General features: G+C 39.6%; 1 protein-coding gene across 2 annotated transcripts in view; it reads left to right on the forward strand.

Moving 5' to 3' along the window:
* Nucleotides 1-20,071, forward strand: part of CDH5 (cadherin 5) — a 97,050-nt gene that overhangs the window by 66,816 nt on the left and 10,163 nt on the right. For both annotated transcript variants that reach the window (XM_089689827.1, XM_089689826.1), the window contains exons 4-10: nt 317-436; nt 2,758-2,925; nt 6,585-6,772; nt 8,094-8,347; nt 10,177-10,301; nt 12,357-12,481; nt 19,542-19,650. In XM_089689827.1, coding sequence (XP_089545953.1) covers nt 317-436; nt 2,758-2,925; nt 6,585-6,772; nt 8,094-8,347; nt 10,177-10,301; nt 12,357-12,481; nt 19,542-19,650 — 1,089 coding nt within the window. The remainder of the gene's footprint in view (nt 1-316; nt 437-2,757; nt 2,926-6,584; nt 6,773-8,093; nt 8,348-10,176; nt 10,302-12,356; nt 12,482-19,541; nt 19,651-20,071) is intronic.

Genomic DNA, 20,071 nt, shown 5'->3' on the forward strand with positions numbered 1-20,071 from the left:
AGCTTGTTACCTGTATGAAAGACACCTGGTAGCCAGAAATCCTCCTGAATAATAGAGGATCAAATACTTATTTCCCTCATGAACATGCAAATCAGTGCATAATTTGTTAGACATGCATTTCTTTTGAATTTGTTGTTGCTATTCTGTCTCTCAGTGTCACAATACACCTACCATTCGATTTTTAGACTGATCATTTCTTTGTGAGTGGGCAATCATTCAAAATCAGCCGGGGAACAAATACTTATTTCCTTCACTGTATATATAGATAAGCTGCCAGCATAGACACCTTTGCTAAGTCTGATATTACTTGTTTTAGGTACCCTTGTGACAGTGGTCACTGCAGAGGATGCTGATGACCCCACCATGTCTGGAAATGCCATTGTGAAATACACAATAATTCAAGGGCAAGACAAATTCTCAATTAATGAAGATAGCGGTGAGTAGACACATAACTGTGATTGTAAGATTATGTGCATACTACATAGATAGAGTAAAACAGAAAGAATACAGGCGTCTTCTGAAATTTGAAGTTTGAAAAGAATAGATTAGAATAAAATAGAAAACAAAAGAATAAATGTGTCCGAATATCCAAATTACAGTAGTAACGAATTTAAACGACTCCGAAATAACAAAACTAAATTTCATCAGCAATAGCAAATTTATCCTAATTTAAAAGTAATTTGAAAAGAATAGAATAAAACAGAATAGAAGAGAAAATAAAAGAATAGAATATAAAGGAATAGAAAAGAATAGAAAAAATAGAATAGAATAGAAAGAATATAGCTGTCTTCCAAAATTCAAATTTTTAATAGAATACAATAAAATAGAAAGATTATAGCCATCTTCTGAAATTTAAATTTTGGAAAGAATAGATTAATATTTCGAAAAGAATAGAATAGAATAAAACAGAATAGAAGAGAAAATAAAAGAATAGAATATAAAGGAATAGAAAAGAATAGAAAAAATTGAATAGAATAGAAAGAATATAGCTGTCTTCCAAAATTAAAATTTTCAAAAGAATACAATAAAATAGAAAGATTATAGCCATCTTTCGAAATTCAAAATTCAAATTTCGAGTATAAGAGAGTAAAATAGGAGTATAGCCATCTTCTGAAATTTAAATTTTGGAAAGAATAGATTAGAATAAAATAGAATAGTAAAGAATAGATGTTTCCGAATTTCCGAATTACAGTAGTAACGAATTTAAACGACTCTGAAATAACAAAACTAAATTTCATCAGCAATAGCAAATTTATCCTAATTTAAAAGGAATTTGAAAACAAAATCGAATTCGAAAACAAATATGAACTGTAAGCATACTGCTTACTATTGCTGATTTTCTTCAAAGACTGTGAGCGTGTATTAATGTTAAAATATAGCCATCTTCCTGAAATTAATATTTCGAAAAGAATAGAATAGAACAGAATAGAAGAGAAAATAAAAGAACAGAATATAAAGGAATAGAAAAGAATAGAAAAAATAGAATAGAATAGAAAGAATATAGCTGTCTTCCAAAATTAAAATTTTCATAAGAATACAATAAAATAGAGTATAGCCATCTTTTGAAATTTGAAATTCAAAATTAAAATTTCAAATATAATAGAGTAAAATAGAATATAGCTATCTTTTGAAATTTACATTTTGAAAACTATAGATTAGAATAAAATAGAATAGAAAAAGAAAAAAAAAGAGAATAGAATAGAAAAGAGTAGAGAATAAAAGAATAGAATAGAAAATAAAGGACTAGAATAAAAAGAACAGAATAGAATATAAAAGAATAGAATAAAAAAAATAGAATAGAATAGAATAAAATAGAAAGACTATAGCCATCCTCTGAAATTTGAATTTTGAAAAGAATAGATTAGAATAAAAAAGAATAGAATAGAAAAGAATAGAAAATAAAGGAATATAATAGAAAGAATAGGAAAAAAATAGAGTAGAATAGAAAAGAAAGAATATAGACATCTCCAGAAATTTTAATTTTGAATAGAATAGAACAAGCTATTTTTCACAATGAATTGGATTGATTCGATATTTCCATTGGAAAAAATTCAAATCAAATATGAATAAACAAAACTAAACGAATTTTGTTACGAATGCAACAAAACGAAATTAGTAACTTAACAAATTGATCCGAAAGGAAACAAATTTTTTCGTTCTGCACATGTCTACCCTCTACAGCAGTGGTTCTCAACCTGTGGGTCGTGACCCCTTTGGGGGTCGAACGACCCTTTCACAGGGGTCCCCTAAGACCATCGGAAAACACATAATTCTGATGTGTAAAGAGCAGCTGCTGTGTAGAAAGCAGCTACTGTGTTGAAAGCAGCTACTGTGTTGAAAGCAGCTACTGTGTTGAAAGCAGCTACTGTGTTGGAAGCAGCTACTGTGTTGAAAGCAGCTACTGTGTTGGAAGCAGCTACTGTGTTGGAAGCAGCAGTATTGGAGGTAAAACGACACTTCATGAATTATAATTGCTGGGTAAATAATTTTATGGTTGGGGGTCACCACAACATGAGGAACTGTATTAAAGGGTCACGGCATTAGGAAGGTTGAGAACCACTGCTCTACAGCGTTCTCCAGCTTCCACCAGAATCCCACTATTATGGTACATACATACTTACATTGGTCCAAGCTGGGCTAATGCAACTGTAAAAATTTCCAGCATGGACAAAAGCTGCTTGTGAAGGTCACAACCTGTGACACCATTCTCATAGGAGGATGCAGGTAACCTCACACTGCATTTTTCCCCATCTTTAGGGCACATTTATACAAGCGTCTCGAATCTGGACAGAGAGGAGCAAGCTACCTATGAAATCATAGTGCAGGCCAGAGACAGCCCTGGCCAAGTCGGAGGTTTATGGAGTACAGCCACAGTGACCATTCATTTGAACGACATCAATGACAACTTCCCAACGTTCACACACGGTATGCATATTTTTATATATAGAAGTGCTGCTACAATACCATGGTTTATGATAATAAATAAGTCACACATACATCTACAGACAATACTGCAAGCTGGGGCTTCTGTAGGCACATACACTTTATTGCCAAAAGTATTGGTCAGCCGGCCTTTACACGCACATGAACTTTAATGGCATCCCAGTCTTAGTCCATAGGGTTCAATATTGAGTTGGCCCTCCTTTGCAGCTATAACAGCTTCAACTCTTCTGGGAAGGCTGTCCACAAGGTTTAGGAGGGTGTCTATGGGAAGGTTTGACCATTCTTCCAGAAGCACATTTGTGAGGTCAGGCACTGAGGTCAGGGGAGGAGGCCTGGCTCGCAGTGTCCGCTTTAATTCATCCCAAAGGTGTTCTATCGGGTTGAGGTCAGGATTCTGTGCAGGCCAGTCAAGTTCCTCCACCCCAAAACTCGCTCCTCCATGTCTTTATGGACCTTGCTTTGTGCACTGGTGCGCAGTCATGTTGGAACAGGAAGGGGCCATCCCCAATCTCTTCCCACAAAGTTGGGAGCATGAAATTGTCCAAAATGTCTTGATATGCTGATGCCTTAAGAGGTCCCTTCACTGGAACTAAGGGGTCAAGCCCAACCCCAGAAAAACAACCCCACACCATAATCCCCCCTCCAACAAACTTTACACTTGGTACAATGCAGTCAGACAAGTACCATTCTCCTGGCAATTGCCAAACCCAGACACGTCCATCGGATTGCCAGACAGAGAAGTGTGATTGGTCACTCCAGAGAACACGTCTCCACTGCTCTAGCCACGGCATCCGACGGTTTGGATTGCACTTGGTGAAGTAAGGCTTGGTTGCAGCTGCTCGGCCATGGAAACCCATTTCATGAAGCTCTCTACGCACTGTTCTTGTGCTAATCTGACTCTGCAGGAAGTTGGCAACTTCTGCACACTGTGCACTTCAGCATGCGCTGACCCCGCTCTGTCATTTTACGTGGCCTACCACTTGGTGGCTGATTTGCTGTTGTTACCAGTTGCTTCCACTTTGTTATAATCCCACTAACAGTTGAGTGTGGAATATTTAGTAGCCAGGAAATGTCATGGATGGACTTATTGCACAGGTGGCAACCTATCACGGGACCACGCTTGGAGTCACTGAGCTCCTGAGAGCGACCCATTCTTTCACAAATGTTTGTAGAAGCAGTCTGCATGCCTAGGTGCTTGATTTTATACATCTGTGGCCATGGCGGTGATTGGAACACCTGAATCACATGATTTGGATGGTTGGCCCAATACTTTTGGCAATATAGTGTATATGACAAGCTGCAGAGAGATGATATCATCATTCATGAGTCTGAACACATGGGCAGGTTAACCCCCTGTAGGTCAGGAGTCAATGCAGTGGAAGAGCTACCAAAGACCACAGAGGATTGATGGATGACTACCACATCCACTTTGTAAAACTCTTGTTCCTATAGAGGAATCCCATAGCAGTAGTGATCAGGGGCGGACTGCCAACTCATGGGGCCCCCGGGCAATAGGGATCATGGGGCCCCTGTGTCCTTGCCCAAACTCAAAAAAGCCTATCTCATGGGCCTCCCTACTGACCCCGGGCCCTCGGGCAGTGCCCAAGTTTCCAAATTGTCAGTCCGCCTCTGATAGTGATTATAGAAGACATCCTCATAACCAGATATTCTATGAACGACCTTCAGATGGAAAGCAAGAATGTTAATTAGCACACGTTGCTATGGTGACAATCTTGTATTTTATTCACAACAAACCAACAGGCACCACAAGCCAAGTGACTTGAGCTCCAGAAGATTTCACCCCCTTCCTGACCAGGTCATTTTTTGATATACTTCAATTGGTATTTGCATGGTCATGCAACGCTGTACCCAAACAAACATTTTCACACAAATAGAGCTTTCTTTTTTGTGGAATTTGATCACCACTGGGTTTTTTTTTTTTGCGATATAAATGAAAAAAACACCAAGAAAAAAAAACAATATTTTGTACTTTCTGCTATAAAACATATCCAATAAAAAAAATTAAAAATCAAATTTCTTCAACAATTTAGAAATTTAAAATGTATTCTGCTTCATGTCTGTGCTAAAAAAAAACAAAAAAACCCAATGAGCGTATATTGATTGGTTTGTGTGAAAGTTATAGCTCCTATAAACTATGGTATATATATACTGGAATTTTTTTTTATATACTACTAATAGCGGTGAACAGTGCCTTATAATGCAACAGCGGGAGCGCAGCAGGCAATCTGACACTAACTGCCACTGACATCACCAGTGACATTAATACAGTGATCAGTGATAATAATACTATATACTGTCACTGTACTAATGACACTGGCTGGGAAGGGGTTAATATCTAGGGCGATCAAGGGGTTAAATGTGTGCCTAACTGTATGTAATGTGTGTAAAGTGTGCTGCTTTTACTAAATGATCTGAAACTGACTGATCGCTCCCTCTGTACAGAGCTCTGTGTTGTTTACGAACATAGAGCGCTGGGCAGTGATTGGACACAGCCGGTCAGCTGGTCCTGGCCATAAATCATTGGCCAGGACTTGCTGACACGCTCCCGCTGTGTACAATCACAGCAGGTACCGGCGGTGGAAGGGGATGGCACACGTGCCCGAAACCCGGAAATATCCATATGTTGCTTTGCCTACAGCAGCTGCCCGTCCGCAGTATATTGCGGGTGGTCGTAAAGTGGTTAAGAAAGGGACCCCATGAGATCCTGAAATATCTGTTTGCGATGTCTGTTGCTTTATGTAAATAAAGGACAAGGTTGTCACTATACCAATGTATGCCGGTAAATATTCTTATATTCCTATGATTGTATGGCGGGTCCATCCACCAGTTTCACTATAGCCCCCTGCATGAACTGCGGACAAGCCTGTAAGGTATGCTATCGATTCCATACAACTTTCTGGCCTTCAGATGGGTAACAGCTTGCCACGTTAAGTACATGTGTAATTGGGGCTTGTGAATGGCTAGAATTGGACGCCAAGAGCACAAGTCACTACCCCTCTTCCTCATCTGCTAGAACAGCGACCCTCCTGCTTGAAGCTTTAACCCTCCACCATTCTGAGCCTACTCCATGCTAGTGGCTTCCTCCCGATATTCCCAGCCGTTAATCTTTATATCCCCAAGGAAGGAATGTCCACACAAATATAGGGTTGCTGTACTTTATTAATGGAACTTGGAAGATAGCACAGACAGTTAGATCAGCATACTATCCGGGGTAACTTGACAGTCTATTGTCAATAACATTTAGTGGACGGTCCACAGTAGTCATAAGTAAAAGCATCATGCAGCACTTTTTGTAAGCCATCTTCCCTTAAACAGTCTCTCTCCAGCTCCTCATTGGTACTCACTGGAATGGGATCTCTGCAGTCACCTCCTCCATGAGTACATCTCTCATGGGACCCTTCAGAAAGCCTCACTGAAGGGAACTCTTGACCTGGCCTAAAAGGCCATTTTGCCATTCGTCCTAGCCCTCCATATGGGGCAAGAAGCCTGATCAATAAATGTAGCATCCTCTAATTGCTCACATGGAAATTAAAGTCCTTGCCATTCATATTTCTATATAAGTATACATGGCTTCAAGAAAGATAACATCCAATGTGGAATCACCAATTTTTTCTCCACAGATGTGTTTATTTTCAACGTTTCTGAAGATCGGAGAGTGGGGGATGTGATTGCAAAACTTTCAGTAATAGATATAGATGAACCTCAAAATAGGAACACAAAGTATAGTTTCTTGAAACAAATGTATGAAGCGTGGTTTCAGATAAAACCCAACCAACAGACCAACGAAGGACTACTCATTCTAAAAAAGGTACGAAGATTCAAAAAATGAGCTTTAGCATTTACCATGCATTAAATAGTTAGTGGGTTTTCACTTTTCACACTGACATGTGGATTATGAAGTAGTTCAATTGTATCTGTATATAAAGCCTAATGAAAGTTCTTTAAAGTTGGCTTGAACTCGAAAAGTGGAGATTTGTTGTGTTATATGGAATATTTAGAATCGTTGATTGTGTCTAGGAATTACCTCTAAAATGTATCTTTTGCCTTGAATTCTTCCTGAAAATAGCAGTGCACTTCCTTTTACTTAGGCGCTGTTGTACCCTATAGCTTTATATCTGCAGTATGAGATTATATAAGGAACTGTGCTTCTAAATGTTAATTTCCTGAGATATGGAGTGAGATTTGGTCATGTGCTACTGTGCTGCTAATTGTTCTTGCTGGAGAGGAAGCTGTAGCTAAGGATCTGCAGTGCAAGAGTCTCCCTGCTTCTGCTTTATTCCTCGTGTGGATCTGTGATTTTTTTCAATCTACCCTGCTGCTTCTTGATCACTACCCCACCAGCCATCACAGGAGGGCAACTCTGACATGAGTAGGTAAAGGCCTGCCTCAACCAAGATGGCTGCCTCCATAGAGAGACAGAGTAGAACAAGGCATCATACATCAATAATAGGTAAATTATCAGCTACAAAGAGCCTATGTGCTGGTGATTAGTCATTTGCCTTCTGCTTGCCCTTTTGGGCACATATTTCACAATTCAATTGGAACAAAGGAAAGTTCTACTAAATAAAAGGCATGACCAATGGACAACTGAATGTGCAGTTGGCAAGAATCTACCTATACTCACATCCAGGGGCGGACTGACAACTCATGGGGCCCCCGGGCAATAGGGGATAATGGGGCCCCTGTGTCCTTGCCCAAACTCAAAAAGCCTATGAAAAAGGTACCAGGGGTATCTCATGGGGCCCCCTACTGACCCCGGGCCCTCAGGCAGTGCCCGAGTTTCCAAATGGTCAGTCCGCCCCTGCTCACATCAATTAATGCATCTATCTGTTTTAAGTTTTGTAATCTTAGTAGGGTTGTGAGGCAACAAACCAAGAAGTCCTGCTCAGGTTTTTCTCTACAGTCACACTCTTGGTGGGTTCCAAAGTCTTTCCAGGCAGGTTGAATTGCCCTGGTCCTATATTGCACTGAAAACCTTTGTAATTTAAGTAACAAAAGACACCTGTGGTTGAATTTTAGAGCAGATAATGTTTTTACCTCTCCCAGAATTTCTTATCTCATCCTTACAGAATTGCCTACAGATGATGTGCATGCTTATGTAAATGTTATATGGCATTCTTTCGTTTCAGCCTTTGAATTTTGAAAGTGAACATAAGACATTCAGAATGACAGTTGATGCTACAGACTATTCAATTGACATAGGAGCGGCACGACCAGACAAGCGCAAAAGCCTCACTGAAGTTACTGTCAATGTTTTGGATGTAGACGAGCCCCCTGAATTCACAAAACCATTCTACCTGTTTCAAGTTAAAGAGAACAATAAAGAAATTTTCGTGGGCACTGTCACTGCAAGGGACCCTGACATAGCCAAAAGAAGTGTAAAGTAAGAACTTGTAAACTGATTTGTGACCTAAAAGGAGAAGTTTGGAGGTTAAAAAACAAACATACATACTCACCTCCATTGCCGTGATGCTGCAACTGTTTCCCACCGGCTCTAAGCCCAAGCACTTAGCAATCACATGACCACTGATCGATCAGTTCTTGGTCTTCCTGGATCAGAGAGTGGTGACTGTCAGTCATAGACTCTTTGTTTTGCAACTCCAGCACTCACTGGAGTGCCGGGCTGGAGAGAGTATGGGAGCAGCTGCCTCAGTGGAGTGCTGAGAGGCTGAGCCAGCTGCTGATCAGGCATCCAGGTGGATCCCGACAAAAAGGTCAGGATCCTTTCAGAGCCTGGAGCAGCTCTGTAATTTCAGCCGACAGCTGGCTTTAGCACAATGAAGTGCACTCTTGTGACCCAGATGGCCAAAAAGGCTTTGGTCATAATTCTAATTTAATAGGACATGTAGAAGTATGTGATACTGAACCAATACAGGTTCACCCTGGAAGTCTATCATCTCTGGCATTCGTCAAGGGTGCTTTCGTATATAGCAGTATTTGTGGCCTGGTGTAAGCTCTTGTGGGCTTTTCAGCCCCACTCAGGGGTGGACTGACAACTCATGGGGCCCCCGGGCAATAGGGGATCATGGGGCCCCTGTGTCCTTGCCCAAACTCAAAAAAGCCTATGAAAAATGTACCAGGGGCATCTCATGGGCCCCCTAGTGACCCCGGGCCCTTGGGCAGTGCCCGAGTTTCCAAATGGTCAGTCCGCCCCTGGCCCCACTCATTGTTAAGAACACAGCAGAACTCACTGCAGCCATTGCTTCTAATAGAAGTGATCTTGGTATTCCATAGAGAGGCCAAAATGGTGGCAGAATGCAAACTATTATGACATGGTGCCCTTCATGACTAATCTGGTACTGAAGTAATAGGAATCAGATGACCCTTTAAAATAAAACACCCCACCATGGCTCAGAGCCTCCCCAGTTTGCTTGCCATATGCATCAACACTTAACTAATACGTTTTTGAAGTCAAGCTCCCGCACCTATTTTCAGACCTTAATGGACTTAATGGACCCTTTCAGGGTCCATTCATACTAGATACATGGCACATTTTTTTCAACGCATGCCAACACAAGAACCTGTAAAAAAAGAACCTGTTGAACAGTAACCACTGGTGCATTGCGCTGATATGCACTGGTTTGCAGTGGAAAAAAAATAGAGTAAGACCTACTTTTTTCAACAGGTCTGTGGCAATGAAAATTTGAGGTTATTCCAAAAGGTTGGGCTTGGGCTTTAATATATAACTATACTGGGTTTTAGGTCTGGCTTTTTTTTATGTTTTTAAATTTTTTTACACTTTTTTCCCTAATTATGTAAAAATTTGGTTTAAAAAATAAACATTAGGTAACACACATGACAAAGGATTCCCAGAGCACTATTTGTTTTCTAGAGAGAACATAATTTTCCCTCAAGCTCTGTCTAGCAAATCCATTGTCACAAGGACAGATTAGGAAAATCTCTCTAACTGAGCTCCAGATAGCATTAAACATCCAAGGTTCTAGTTCTTACCTAATGTGTGCAAAACTAAAAATACATTTTACCTAGATATACACTTTAGGTATATAACAGGGCCTACATGTCATGATTGCACCACTGTATATAGCTAACAAATGATTTAATTCTCAGTACAGAACCTTCTGAATGAAGACAGTTTGGGAACAAAGTTAGCTGTATTCAGGGAACATAACAGAACACACATTGGAAGAATACTGTATATAAAGTGCTAAGCACTAAAAGCTAACATACTGTCATTCTTATTAATACCCATAGATACTCTCTCAAACCAGAGAGAGATGACATCATCATAAGAACAAGTGGAAGCATTTATATTAATAAGCCCTTTGACAGAGAAACAAGCGCCTGGCACAACATAACTGTGACTGCTGAGGAAATTGGTAAGTATGAACAAGACAGTGCATTATTAAAAGGTCAATGTACCAGAAATGTGAAATTCTGCGCAGGGGTGGACTGACAACTCATGGGGCCCCCGGGCAATAGGGGATCATGGGGCCCCTGTGTCCTTGCCCAAATTCAAAAAAGTCTATGAAAAAGGTACCAGGGGCATCTCATGGGGCCCTCTACAGATCGCGGGCCCTCGGGCAGTGCCCGAGTTTCCAAATGGTCAGTCCGCCCCTGGTCCGCCCCTGACCTGCGTGAACCCGGGCAAATCTGCCAGAGAGACGTGTGATACGATTCGGCAAGTTTACGGCAATGCTGCATCGTTTGAGGTGTTTTGAGTGGCACACGCATTTCAAGAGCGGAAGAACATCACTGGAAAACGATGAGAGATCAGGAAGACCTTCAATGAGCTCAACCCCTGAAAATGCCCTCTTCCCAAAGATGAAGATCCAGCTCAAAGGTCGCCATTTTCACAACCTTGCGGAGACCCAGTTTCACGCATAATTTCACATTTGCTCTTTGTTCTAACTTGCTGCCCATGATGAAATAGCAGATGTGGTAACGCATGTTGTCAGAATACAGTTGGACAGCTCCTGATGTACACAAGATGATGTCTTTTGGTGCACTGACTTATGAAGGTTGGTGCTCCCTGTAATGTGCAGCCTTGTGCTGCCATCTGTTGGCGTGTTACAAAACTAGTTAGAAACTTTTTGATACCACCTTGTAAACAACAGATGACAAAAAACAACAGGCAGTCAAAGTGGAACACATCATTGTCTCAATGGTTGAAAAACAAAAAATAGAATACAACCAACATTGAAATTGTAAGCAGACCAAAAGGCGCCAATAGCATATAGGCAAAAAAACAAACCAAGAAAAAGAGAAATAGAGAAAAGAGTTAAAAAAAAAAAAAGAAAAATGGATCAAAGGTAACCTGGGAAATCTGGGAATTCCATGTGTAAGATGCGCAACATAAATGATTCACAGGTGAGGAATCTGAAGGGAACAGAGGTGGAATGGCGGTGGACACCGGGACCAGCCAGTGCCACCACCCAAATAGCTAGCATGAAATTGCCAGGGACAACAACACTAAGGAGAGAGAGAAGGCGTAGAAAAGGAGGCCATAGATTTCAAAGCATCGGAGGAGAAATTAATCCTGATATACCATAGTGTAATAAATTTGCCGTCAGAGTCTGATTCCTGGACCAACATTTTTTTCATGATGTAATCTACTGTAGAAACCCAATGCGAAAGAGGAGGGATTGTAGGTTAGGATGACCTGCCGGGCAGCAGAGAGAAAATGATGCAATAAACTACGTTGAGATCTCACTGACCCTGGTAAGATGAATATCAGGGAAATTTCAGGGGAGGGAGTGAGGGACTCTTGATAAATCCAGTTGTAGACACAGCATTCCAAAAAGGTCTGATTCATGGATAATCCCACCACATATGAAGGTAGGTTCCTCATGCTCCGTCACATCTCCAGCAGGAAAGAGATACTCAGGGAAATGCCTAGTGTAAAGAGACGGGATCCTGGTACCATCTAGAGAGTAATTTGAAATTCTTTTCCTGAGCATAGCAGGAAATGGATGATTTATGGGTAAACAAGAATGATGTAAACCAGTCCTCAGGAGTGATCTCATGGCACAACTGATAATAATTAAATGACTGATTCCTCTGCCTGCCTTGCAAGGACATTGGTAAGTAGCACTTTATCGAGCATGTATCCCATTTGTCACCTGGGCTGGGGGATCTTGACAGTTAATTGTTCATCAGACAGAAGAATGCCCCTGATTCTTGAAGAACAAAATAACAGCATACAGGGGGATCTTATTACCCAGTAATTTGTAGACTTATGTATCTACTAAAGGGTAGTACAGAGTGTGTGCCCAGAATACATGGATCCATCTTTAAACTGACTGAGAGGCATTGGATCTTAAATTCTGAGGTTAGGACTTCCTGCTTAGGGACCCAGAATGTTATGAGAAGACTTGAATCTTTACATCATGCCACCTTAAATAACATATTCAATTTATTTCTGTTTATTACAGACTCTCCGACAAAAAAGGCTTCATCAGCCATGGTTTACATACAAGTTCTTGATTTGAATGATAATGCACCAGAGCTTACCTACCCATACACTCCCAGTGTGTGTGAGAATGTGGTCAACGAACATGTGAGTGAACCTGAGGTTGGGTTTGGTGATGCTGCTTAATGTACATTTACTATTTCTATATATTCCTGAGATCCCTCTGTGTATCTTCTCCAAGGGTTAACAGAAGTGATGGGTAACGTGCTAAATTCAAGGCTTTTTTAGTATTCATTGCAAGATTCACATGGATTCCAGTTATAGGTTGACATGCCCTTTATCAATAGAGTATGGCCTTCTTAAAACAGGTATTTTTATGTCAACACGGCCATCACAAATCTTCATTGTAAGAGTGGACACGAACCATTATTGTATGCCCCAGAGGCCATATTCTTGAACCTCTTGCTTTGCCTGTCATGAGTGAAGAATTATGTTCGCTTTAAAAAAAAAAAAAACATTTTATCAGGCGCCTTGTGACCTTATTCAAATCTGATGCACTTTCATCTCTCCAATACTAGGTGTAAGGTCCCATGCACACTGCATGTTTAGCTGGATGGAGTTACTAGAGTGGTACTAACTAGAGATGAGCGAATCGAACCTGGCAAAGTGGAATTCGTTTCGAATTTCAGGAAAAATTCGATTCGCATCGAATCTGAATTTTAGCAAACTTCGGGTGCACGAATCGAATTTTTCCCGATCAGCCGGCAAAAGTGTCACTGCAGAGAGCTCCGCTATTTCTGACAGTTCTGACAGTTCATTTACAGCGGTTGAAACATTGTATCTATTTGTTTCCATTTAGGATACAGATGTTTTTATTCGGAAATAAATAGATACAATGTTTCAACCGCTGTAAATGTGAAGGAACTGTCAGAGAACTGTCAGAAATAGCGGAGCTCTCTGCAGATACACTTTTTGCTGTACTGGAATACTTCTTCTTTTCATTCTTCTTCTTCTTTTCATTCTTCTTCTTCTTCTTCTTTTCATTCTTCTTTTCATTCTTCTTCTTCTTCTTCTTCTTCTTCTTCTTCTTTTCATTCTTCTTCTTCTTCTTTTCATTCTTCTTTTCATTCTTCTTCTTCTTCTTTTCATTCTTCTTCTTCTTCTTTTCATTCTTCTTTTCATTCTTCTTCTTCTTTTCATTCTTCTTCTTCTTCTTTTCATTCTTCTTTTCATTCTTCTTCTTTTCATTCTTCTTTTCATTCTTCTTCTTCTTCTTTTCATTCTTCTTCTTCTTCTTTTCATTCTTCTTTTCATTCTTCTTCTTCTTCTTTTCATTCTTCTTCTTCTTCTTCTTTTCATTCTTCTTTTCATTCTTCTTCTTCTTCTTTTCATTCTTCTTCTTCTTCTTCTTTTCATTCTTCTTTTCATTCTTCTTCTTCTTCTTTTCATTCTTCTTTTCATTCTTCTTCTTCTTCTTTTCATTCTTCTTCTTCTTCTTTTCATTCTTCTTCTTCTTTTCATTCTTCTTCTTCTTCTTTTCATTCTTCTTTTCATTCTTCTTCTTCTTCTTTTCATTCTTCTTCTTCTTCTTCTTTTCATTCTTCTTTTCATTCTTCTTCTTCTTCTTTTCATTCTTCTTCTTCTTCTTTTCATTCTTCTTTTCATTCTTCTTCTTCTTCTTTTCATTCTTCTTCTTCTTTTCATTCTTCTTCTTCTTCTTTTCATTCTTCTGCTTCTTCTTTTCATTCTTCTTCTTCTTTTCATTCTTCTTCTTCTTTTCATTCTTCTTCTTCTTCTTTTCATTCTTCTTTTCATTCTTCTTCTTCTTCTTTTCATTCTTCTTCTTCTTCTTGTCATTCTTCTTCTTGTCATTCTTCTTTTCATTCTTCTTCTTTTCATTCTTCTTCTTCTTCTTTTCATTCTTCTTTTCATTCTTCTTCCTCTTCTTTTCATTCTTCTTCTTATTCTTTTCATTCTTCTTTTCATTCTTCTTCTTCTTCTTTTCATTCTTCTTCTTCTTCTTTTCATTCTTCTTTTCATTCTTCTTCTTCTTCTTCTTCTTCTTTTCATTCTTCTTCTTCTTCTTTTCATTCTTCTTTTCATTCTTCTTCTTCTTTTCATTCTTCTTTTCATTCTTCTCATTCTTCTTTTAATTCTTCTTTTCATTCTTCTTCTTTTCATTCTTCTTTTCATTCTTCTTCTTCTTCTTCTTATTCTTCTTCTTCGTCGTGCCCCGTGACTGCCCAAATGAGTGAAGTGTGCGGTGATTCTAAGATCGACGGCACTCATCGGCATGTCATACTGACTGACAGTATTATTTCTCTTCCCCAGCAGACTCCAAGGGCATTTAAATTAAAGGTACAGTGTTCTGCACTAATATAAAGGCTCTCTGAAGCCTAGAAACCCTTTAAATAAGTTAAATTCACGGCGAATAAATTTGCATCGAATCGAATTTCTCCCGCAAATTCGGCAAATCGGCCGAATCGAATTTTTGAATAATTCGCTCATCTCTAGTACTAACCTTTAGGGCAGTATGCGCCCAGAAATGAATGCTCAGGGAACACACATTTCTTGCGTTCCAAGCATCCGACCCTAGGTGAATACTGTTGGTTATGTGTTATAGAAGACACTGGTAGTGATAGCAGAATTCAGACTTTACTTGTGTGGCTTAAGTTACAAACATAGAGAGCACATTTCTCAGCAGACAGATTACTTCCTGAAGAGATGATAGAGAGAGAACAGGAAGAACCATCAAGTATTACATATATACAACTAGTAACCTTTAGTGTACAGTGCCATCTACTGGTCAAGTGATATTAACACAGAATACTATATATAGTACATTATAGTACATGCTGTTGCATTCCCAACACCCCTTCTCAACGGCATGTGCATAATTATATGACATTTAGTCTCTTTGGTAGAAAACAATGACGTTCCCTTGTTTTTGGATAATCTGGTTCCATTGGTGTTTTTGCTTCCTTTGCATCTTGCATGTGAAACTGTTCTAACATTTCTGTAATTTCCTGACTTTGGTTAAGAAGATAGCTTCCATCCTCTTCCCGCTCTATTTGAATTCCTAGGTAGTGAGTAATGTTCCCCAACTCTTTAATTTCAAAATTTTGTTTCAGTTTCTGAACTATTTGGTCATAGTCCCCTTCTTGTTCAAAACACGTCAAGATGTCATCGACGTATATTAGGATGTAAGTCCATTTGTTCTCTTGATTCTTTGAATACAGACATGGATCTGCTTTACTTTTTGAGAACCCTTCTTTTCTGAGTATTTCGTTCACTTTTTCATTCCATGCTCTCGCTGCTTGCTTGAGCCCATAGATGCTCTTTTTCAGTTTGCAAACAAGGTTATTTTCTTTCTCAAATCCTGGTGGCTGTTCCATGTACAGATCCCCCTTGATGTCTCCATACAAAAAGGCAGTTTTGACATCTAGATGCTTTACTTGCATTCCCTTTCCAGCAGCAATACTAAGGAGTGTTCCTATGGTAGAATGTTTCACAACTGGAGCAAATGTCTCATTGTAATCTTCTCCAAATTTCTGGGAGTATCCCTTGGCAACTAATCTTGCTTTGTATCTATAGATGTTTCCTTCTGTATCATATTTCACTTTAAAAGTCCATTTGCTTCCGATGGTTTTGCGACCGGGAGGGAGTTCTGTTAGTGACCAAGTTTTATTTTCTTGAAGTGATTTTATTTCTTCTTCAGCTGCTTTTCTCCACTGATCGGCTTCCCTTCTCGGCAAAGTTTCTATGTCTTCCCAGGATGTAGGCTTCTGTGTTTGATGTGTTTTAGCAGCGTATGATAATCTGCGGGGTGGTATCCCTTTTGTCATTCGAGAGGATCTTCTGATTTCTTGTTGTTCAGTGGGTTCTATTGGCTCGTTGATTGTAAGTTCCACTTCTTCTTCTGGCTCTTGTCCTGCTTCGCATAAATCAGTGTCTCTTGCCGATTCAGTGTGTAAATCTCCACATTTTTCAAGAATTGTATTATCTGGTGCTTCACTTTCATCAAAATAAACACTGCGGCTTACTGTGACCTTGTTGGTCTTTGGACAAAGGATTCTATATCCCTTACTCTGCTCACTGTAGCCAACCAGAATGCCTTCTATGGCTTTGTTCTCCAACTTGGAGCGTTTCTGACTTGGAATGTGGGCATATGCTTTACAGCCAAATACTCTGATATGTCCTATGTTGGGTTTTGATCCATTCCACATTTCATATGGTGTACTCTCAATAGCTTTTGATGGGAGCCTGTTTTGTAGGTATGTTGCAGTCTATATTGCTTCTCCCCAGTATTTGTTAGGTAAGGCAGAGTCCGAAATCATACATCTGGTCATTTCTACAAGAGTGCGATTCTTTCTTTCAGCTACACCGTTTTGCTCAGGAGTGTATGGTACAGTTGTTTGGTGTATAATACCTTGTTTCTTTAGGTATGATTCCATCTCTTTATTCATATATTCCCCTCCATTGTCAGTGCGTATTATTCCAGGTTTCCTTTGAAACTTGTTGCTTGTCATAGCTACAAAATCTTGAAGTTTTTCTAATGTCTCACTTTTGTGCTTCATTAGATACGTTATTGTGTATCTGGAATAATCGTCGATGAAAGTCAGTAAATATCTGTTCCCGCCAGGTGTGATGTTTTTCATTGGTCCGCACACATCACTGTGTATCAGTTCCATGGGTTTAATGGTTTTACTCTGACTGGTCTGTGGAAGAGAGGTTCGGGTGGCCTTTGCTTTGATGCAACACGTGCACTTGCTGAGTGTGTTGCAAGGCAATATTTTCATGTCTTCTGATAGACCTCTCTTTGCAAAGTCCTTTATAGCTTCTGGGTTTCGATGCCCCAGTCTTCTATACCACAGGTGGATGCACTTGTCATGTGGGTTATGAGTTGCCGCATTAGCCTTTTCACTTTCAGTGATGAGTTTGTACAGATGTTCATTTAATCTTCCTCTTGCTAAAATTTGCTTTCCATTTTGAATTGTGCATTCATTACCTCTGAACTGGACATTGAGTCCATTGCTTGCAAGGGTTTTAACTGTTAGGAGGCTTCCTTCTAGGCTTGGAACATATAGAACATTCTTTACAAGGATGCTCTGCTTGCCCCCTGATGGCGTTTTGCAGTTCAGAAATCCCTGACCTTTACCTTCCGCTGTAATACTTTTCCCATTTGCTAGGAAGACTTTATCTTTTGCACTAAAATCAATTTCTGTGAAGAATGTCTTGTCGCTTGTCATGTGACTTGTTGCCCCTGAATCAATGTACCATCCATGTGAGGTACTATTCTGAGTCACTTTAAAAGTACCACTCCATGATGCACTTTCATTTTCTTTCATGACTGCTTTAGCTCTTTCTCTTGTGGGTAGCTCCCGCTTTCGCTGCTCAGCTTTCCAGATTGAACAGTTCTTTTTCAGGTGACCGGCCTTTTTGCAGCGAAAACATACCCTGGTTTCTTTGCTTTGTCTTATGCCTTCATGCACCTTCAGAGCTGCCTCTGGTCTCTCGTTCTCTTCACTATGCAAATTTTCCTTTCTTCTGCTGTATTCATCAATTAATTTTCCCTTAACATATTCTAGCGTCAGTTCAGTTTCCGGTCTAGTTTCTAGAGCATCTATAAGGGCACTGTATGATTCTGGAAGGCTGCACAGAAGTAGCGCCACAACATGGTTGCCTTTTATTTCTTCACCTATTGCACCCAGCTGGTCCACAATTTCTAGCATAGCATTTACATGTTCACCCATTTCCTGCCCTTTTTCCAGCCTCATCTTGTACAGTTTGCGTAGCAGATATAGTTTACTGTTTAGGTTTGCACGTTCATGCAGTCTTTGTAGTGCAGTCCACATACCTTTAGCTGTGCTTTCTTTCCTTATATGAAGGAGTTGATTGTCCTCCACTAACAGGCTTATGACTGCTTTTGCTTGCCTGTTTTTTCTGTCCCATTCTTCCGGGTTGTCATTGGGTCTGTGTGTATCTAGTACCTGCCACAAGTCATCTTTGGATAACAGCATTTCAAGCTTAAACTTCCATAGCTGGTAGTTGGTATTGTTGAGCTTTGCTATTGTAAACTTCATATCTGAAGCACTTGCCATCTTTCAGTGAATTGGATTGTAAATGCAGCACTTACTTGCTTGTAGTTTTCCTTTTTTCAGTGTCTGGAGCTGGGCCCATAACCTGTTGGTTATGTGTTATAGAAGACACTGGTAGTGATAGCAGAATTCAGACTTTACTTGTGTGGCTTAAGTTACAAACATACAGAGCACATTTCTCAGCAGACAGATTACTTCCTGAAGAGATGATAGAGAGAGAACAGGAAGAACCAGCAAGTATTACATATATACAACTAGTAACCTTTAGTGTACAGTGCCATCTACTGGTCAAGTGATATTAACACAGAATACTATATATAGTACATTATAGTACATGCTGTTGCATTCCCAACAAATACTGTCCTAAACATTTGTACCTCAAAGTGAACCATCCAGCCCTGTCCAGCCCTAGTCTCTTGTAGAGTTTGACCGGCTGCCGGGAGCAGGGCTAAATGGAGCACCTCTGCCCTCCGCCTGCAGCTAAAAGTCAGAGCCTCATGCACCAAGGCTAAACACCCAATGTGCATGGGGCTTTACTGTAACATGGAAATGATGAAGAATAGTTAGAAAAACTATATCATGCACTTGACTTCCACAAAGAAAAGCAAACCCTAAAAATATAACCCAAAACTTCAATGGTTTCATGCAACATGCCAATGGAAGTGTCACAAATGATTATTCTATCCACCGTTATCCCATACCCTATTAAAGAGTCCAGATCATTCATAGCAATGACAATTTTTCCATAAGAAGATATGAGCGTTTAAGGCATTTTACCTGTAAAAGCGTCCCTTGTGTAGAAATTGAAAAAACCTGGGACTACTGCCATCTTGGGTGTGATGTTAGCAGTCCCAGAAGACTTAGCACTGTTACTTGAGCTTCTTCATTCCCATTATCTTTGTCCCTAGAAGCTACATAAATTATTTATGGAAAGAAAAGACAATACAAACAAGCATTTCAAATGCTCAAATTTTGTGCTTTTACCTGACATTTGTTTACATTGGTGACTTTTTTTTTTTTTAAATACCTTGTTTCTTTTTTTGCTTTTTTATTAGTCACCCAAGTGAAGTACTTCTTTAACATTGTAACTATACTGGTTCTTATCTTAGGTCATATTAAATATCTCAGCCACAGACAAGGATGAACCCTTCCAAGGAATGAAGTTTACATTCTCTTCAGCAGGCCCAGAAAACAACTTTACAGTGCGGGATAATCACGGTAATCTACTCTTTTTACTACCTCAGCAATGACACGCAGGGAAATTTCAGAATGTGTTTTTCTAAACTGATGCTGAAATCTGTTTTCTGGCTTTGTGTTTTCTGTATCATTTAGTCAATATAATCTCAGTGGGGAGGCTGGGATGCTGCTGACTTCCGTCCCAGCGTGATACAGCAGGCATTTCTTGTTGTTACACATAACGCCATCCAAGAAAAAGTAAAGTTTAACTTTCAAAAGGCATAGCAACAGTCATGTGAGTGAACATATAGCTAAAATTATATCTCCACAGAAAATCAGTTGAATAAAAATAAATATTGCCAGTGTATCCTTTAGGGTGCAAGTGAATGAGAGGAAGGAAAATTAAATGATTCTTCCACCTTGGCCATTTAGGGCAAAGTCACAGGTAGGATTCAAGTTGGTG

This window comes from Staurois parvus, unplaced genomic scaffold (genome assembly GCF_062004578.1).
Source record: "Staurois parvus isolate SC_StPar_1 unplaced genomic scaffold, SC_StPar_1.0 ptg000498l, whole genome shotgun sequence".
In the NCBI taxonomy this organism is placed as follows: domain Eukaryota; kingdom Metazoa; phylum Chordata; class Amphibia; order Anura; family Ranidae; genus Staurois; species Staurois parvus.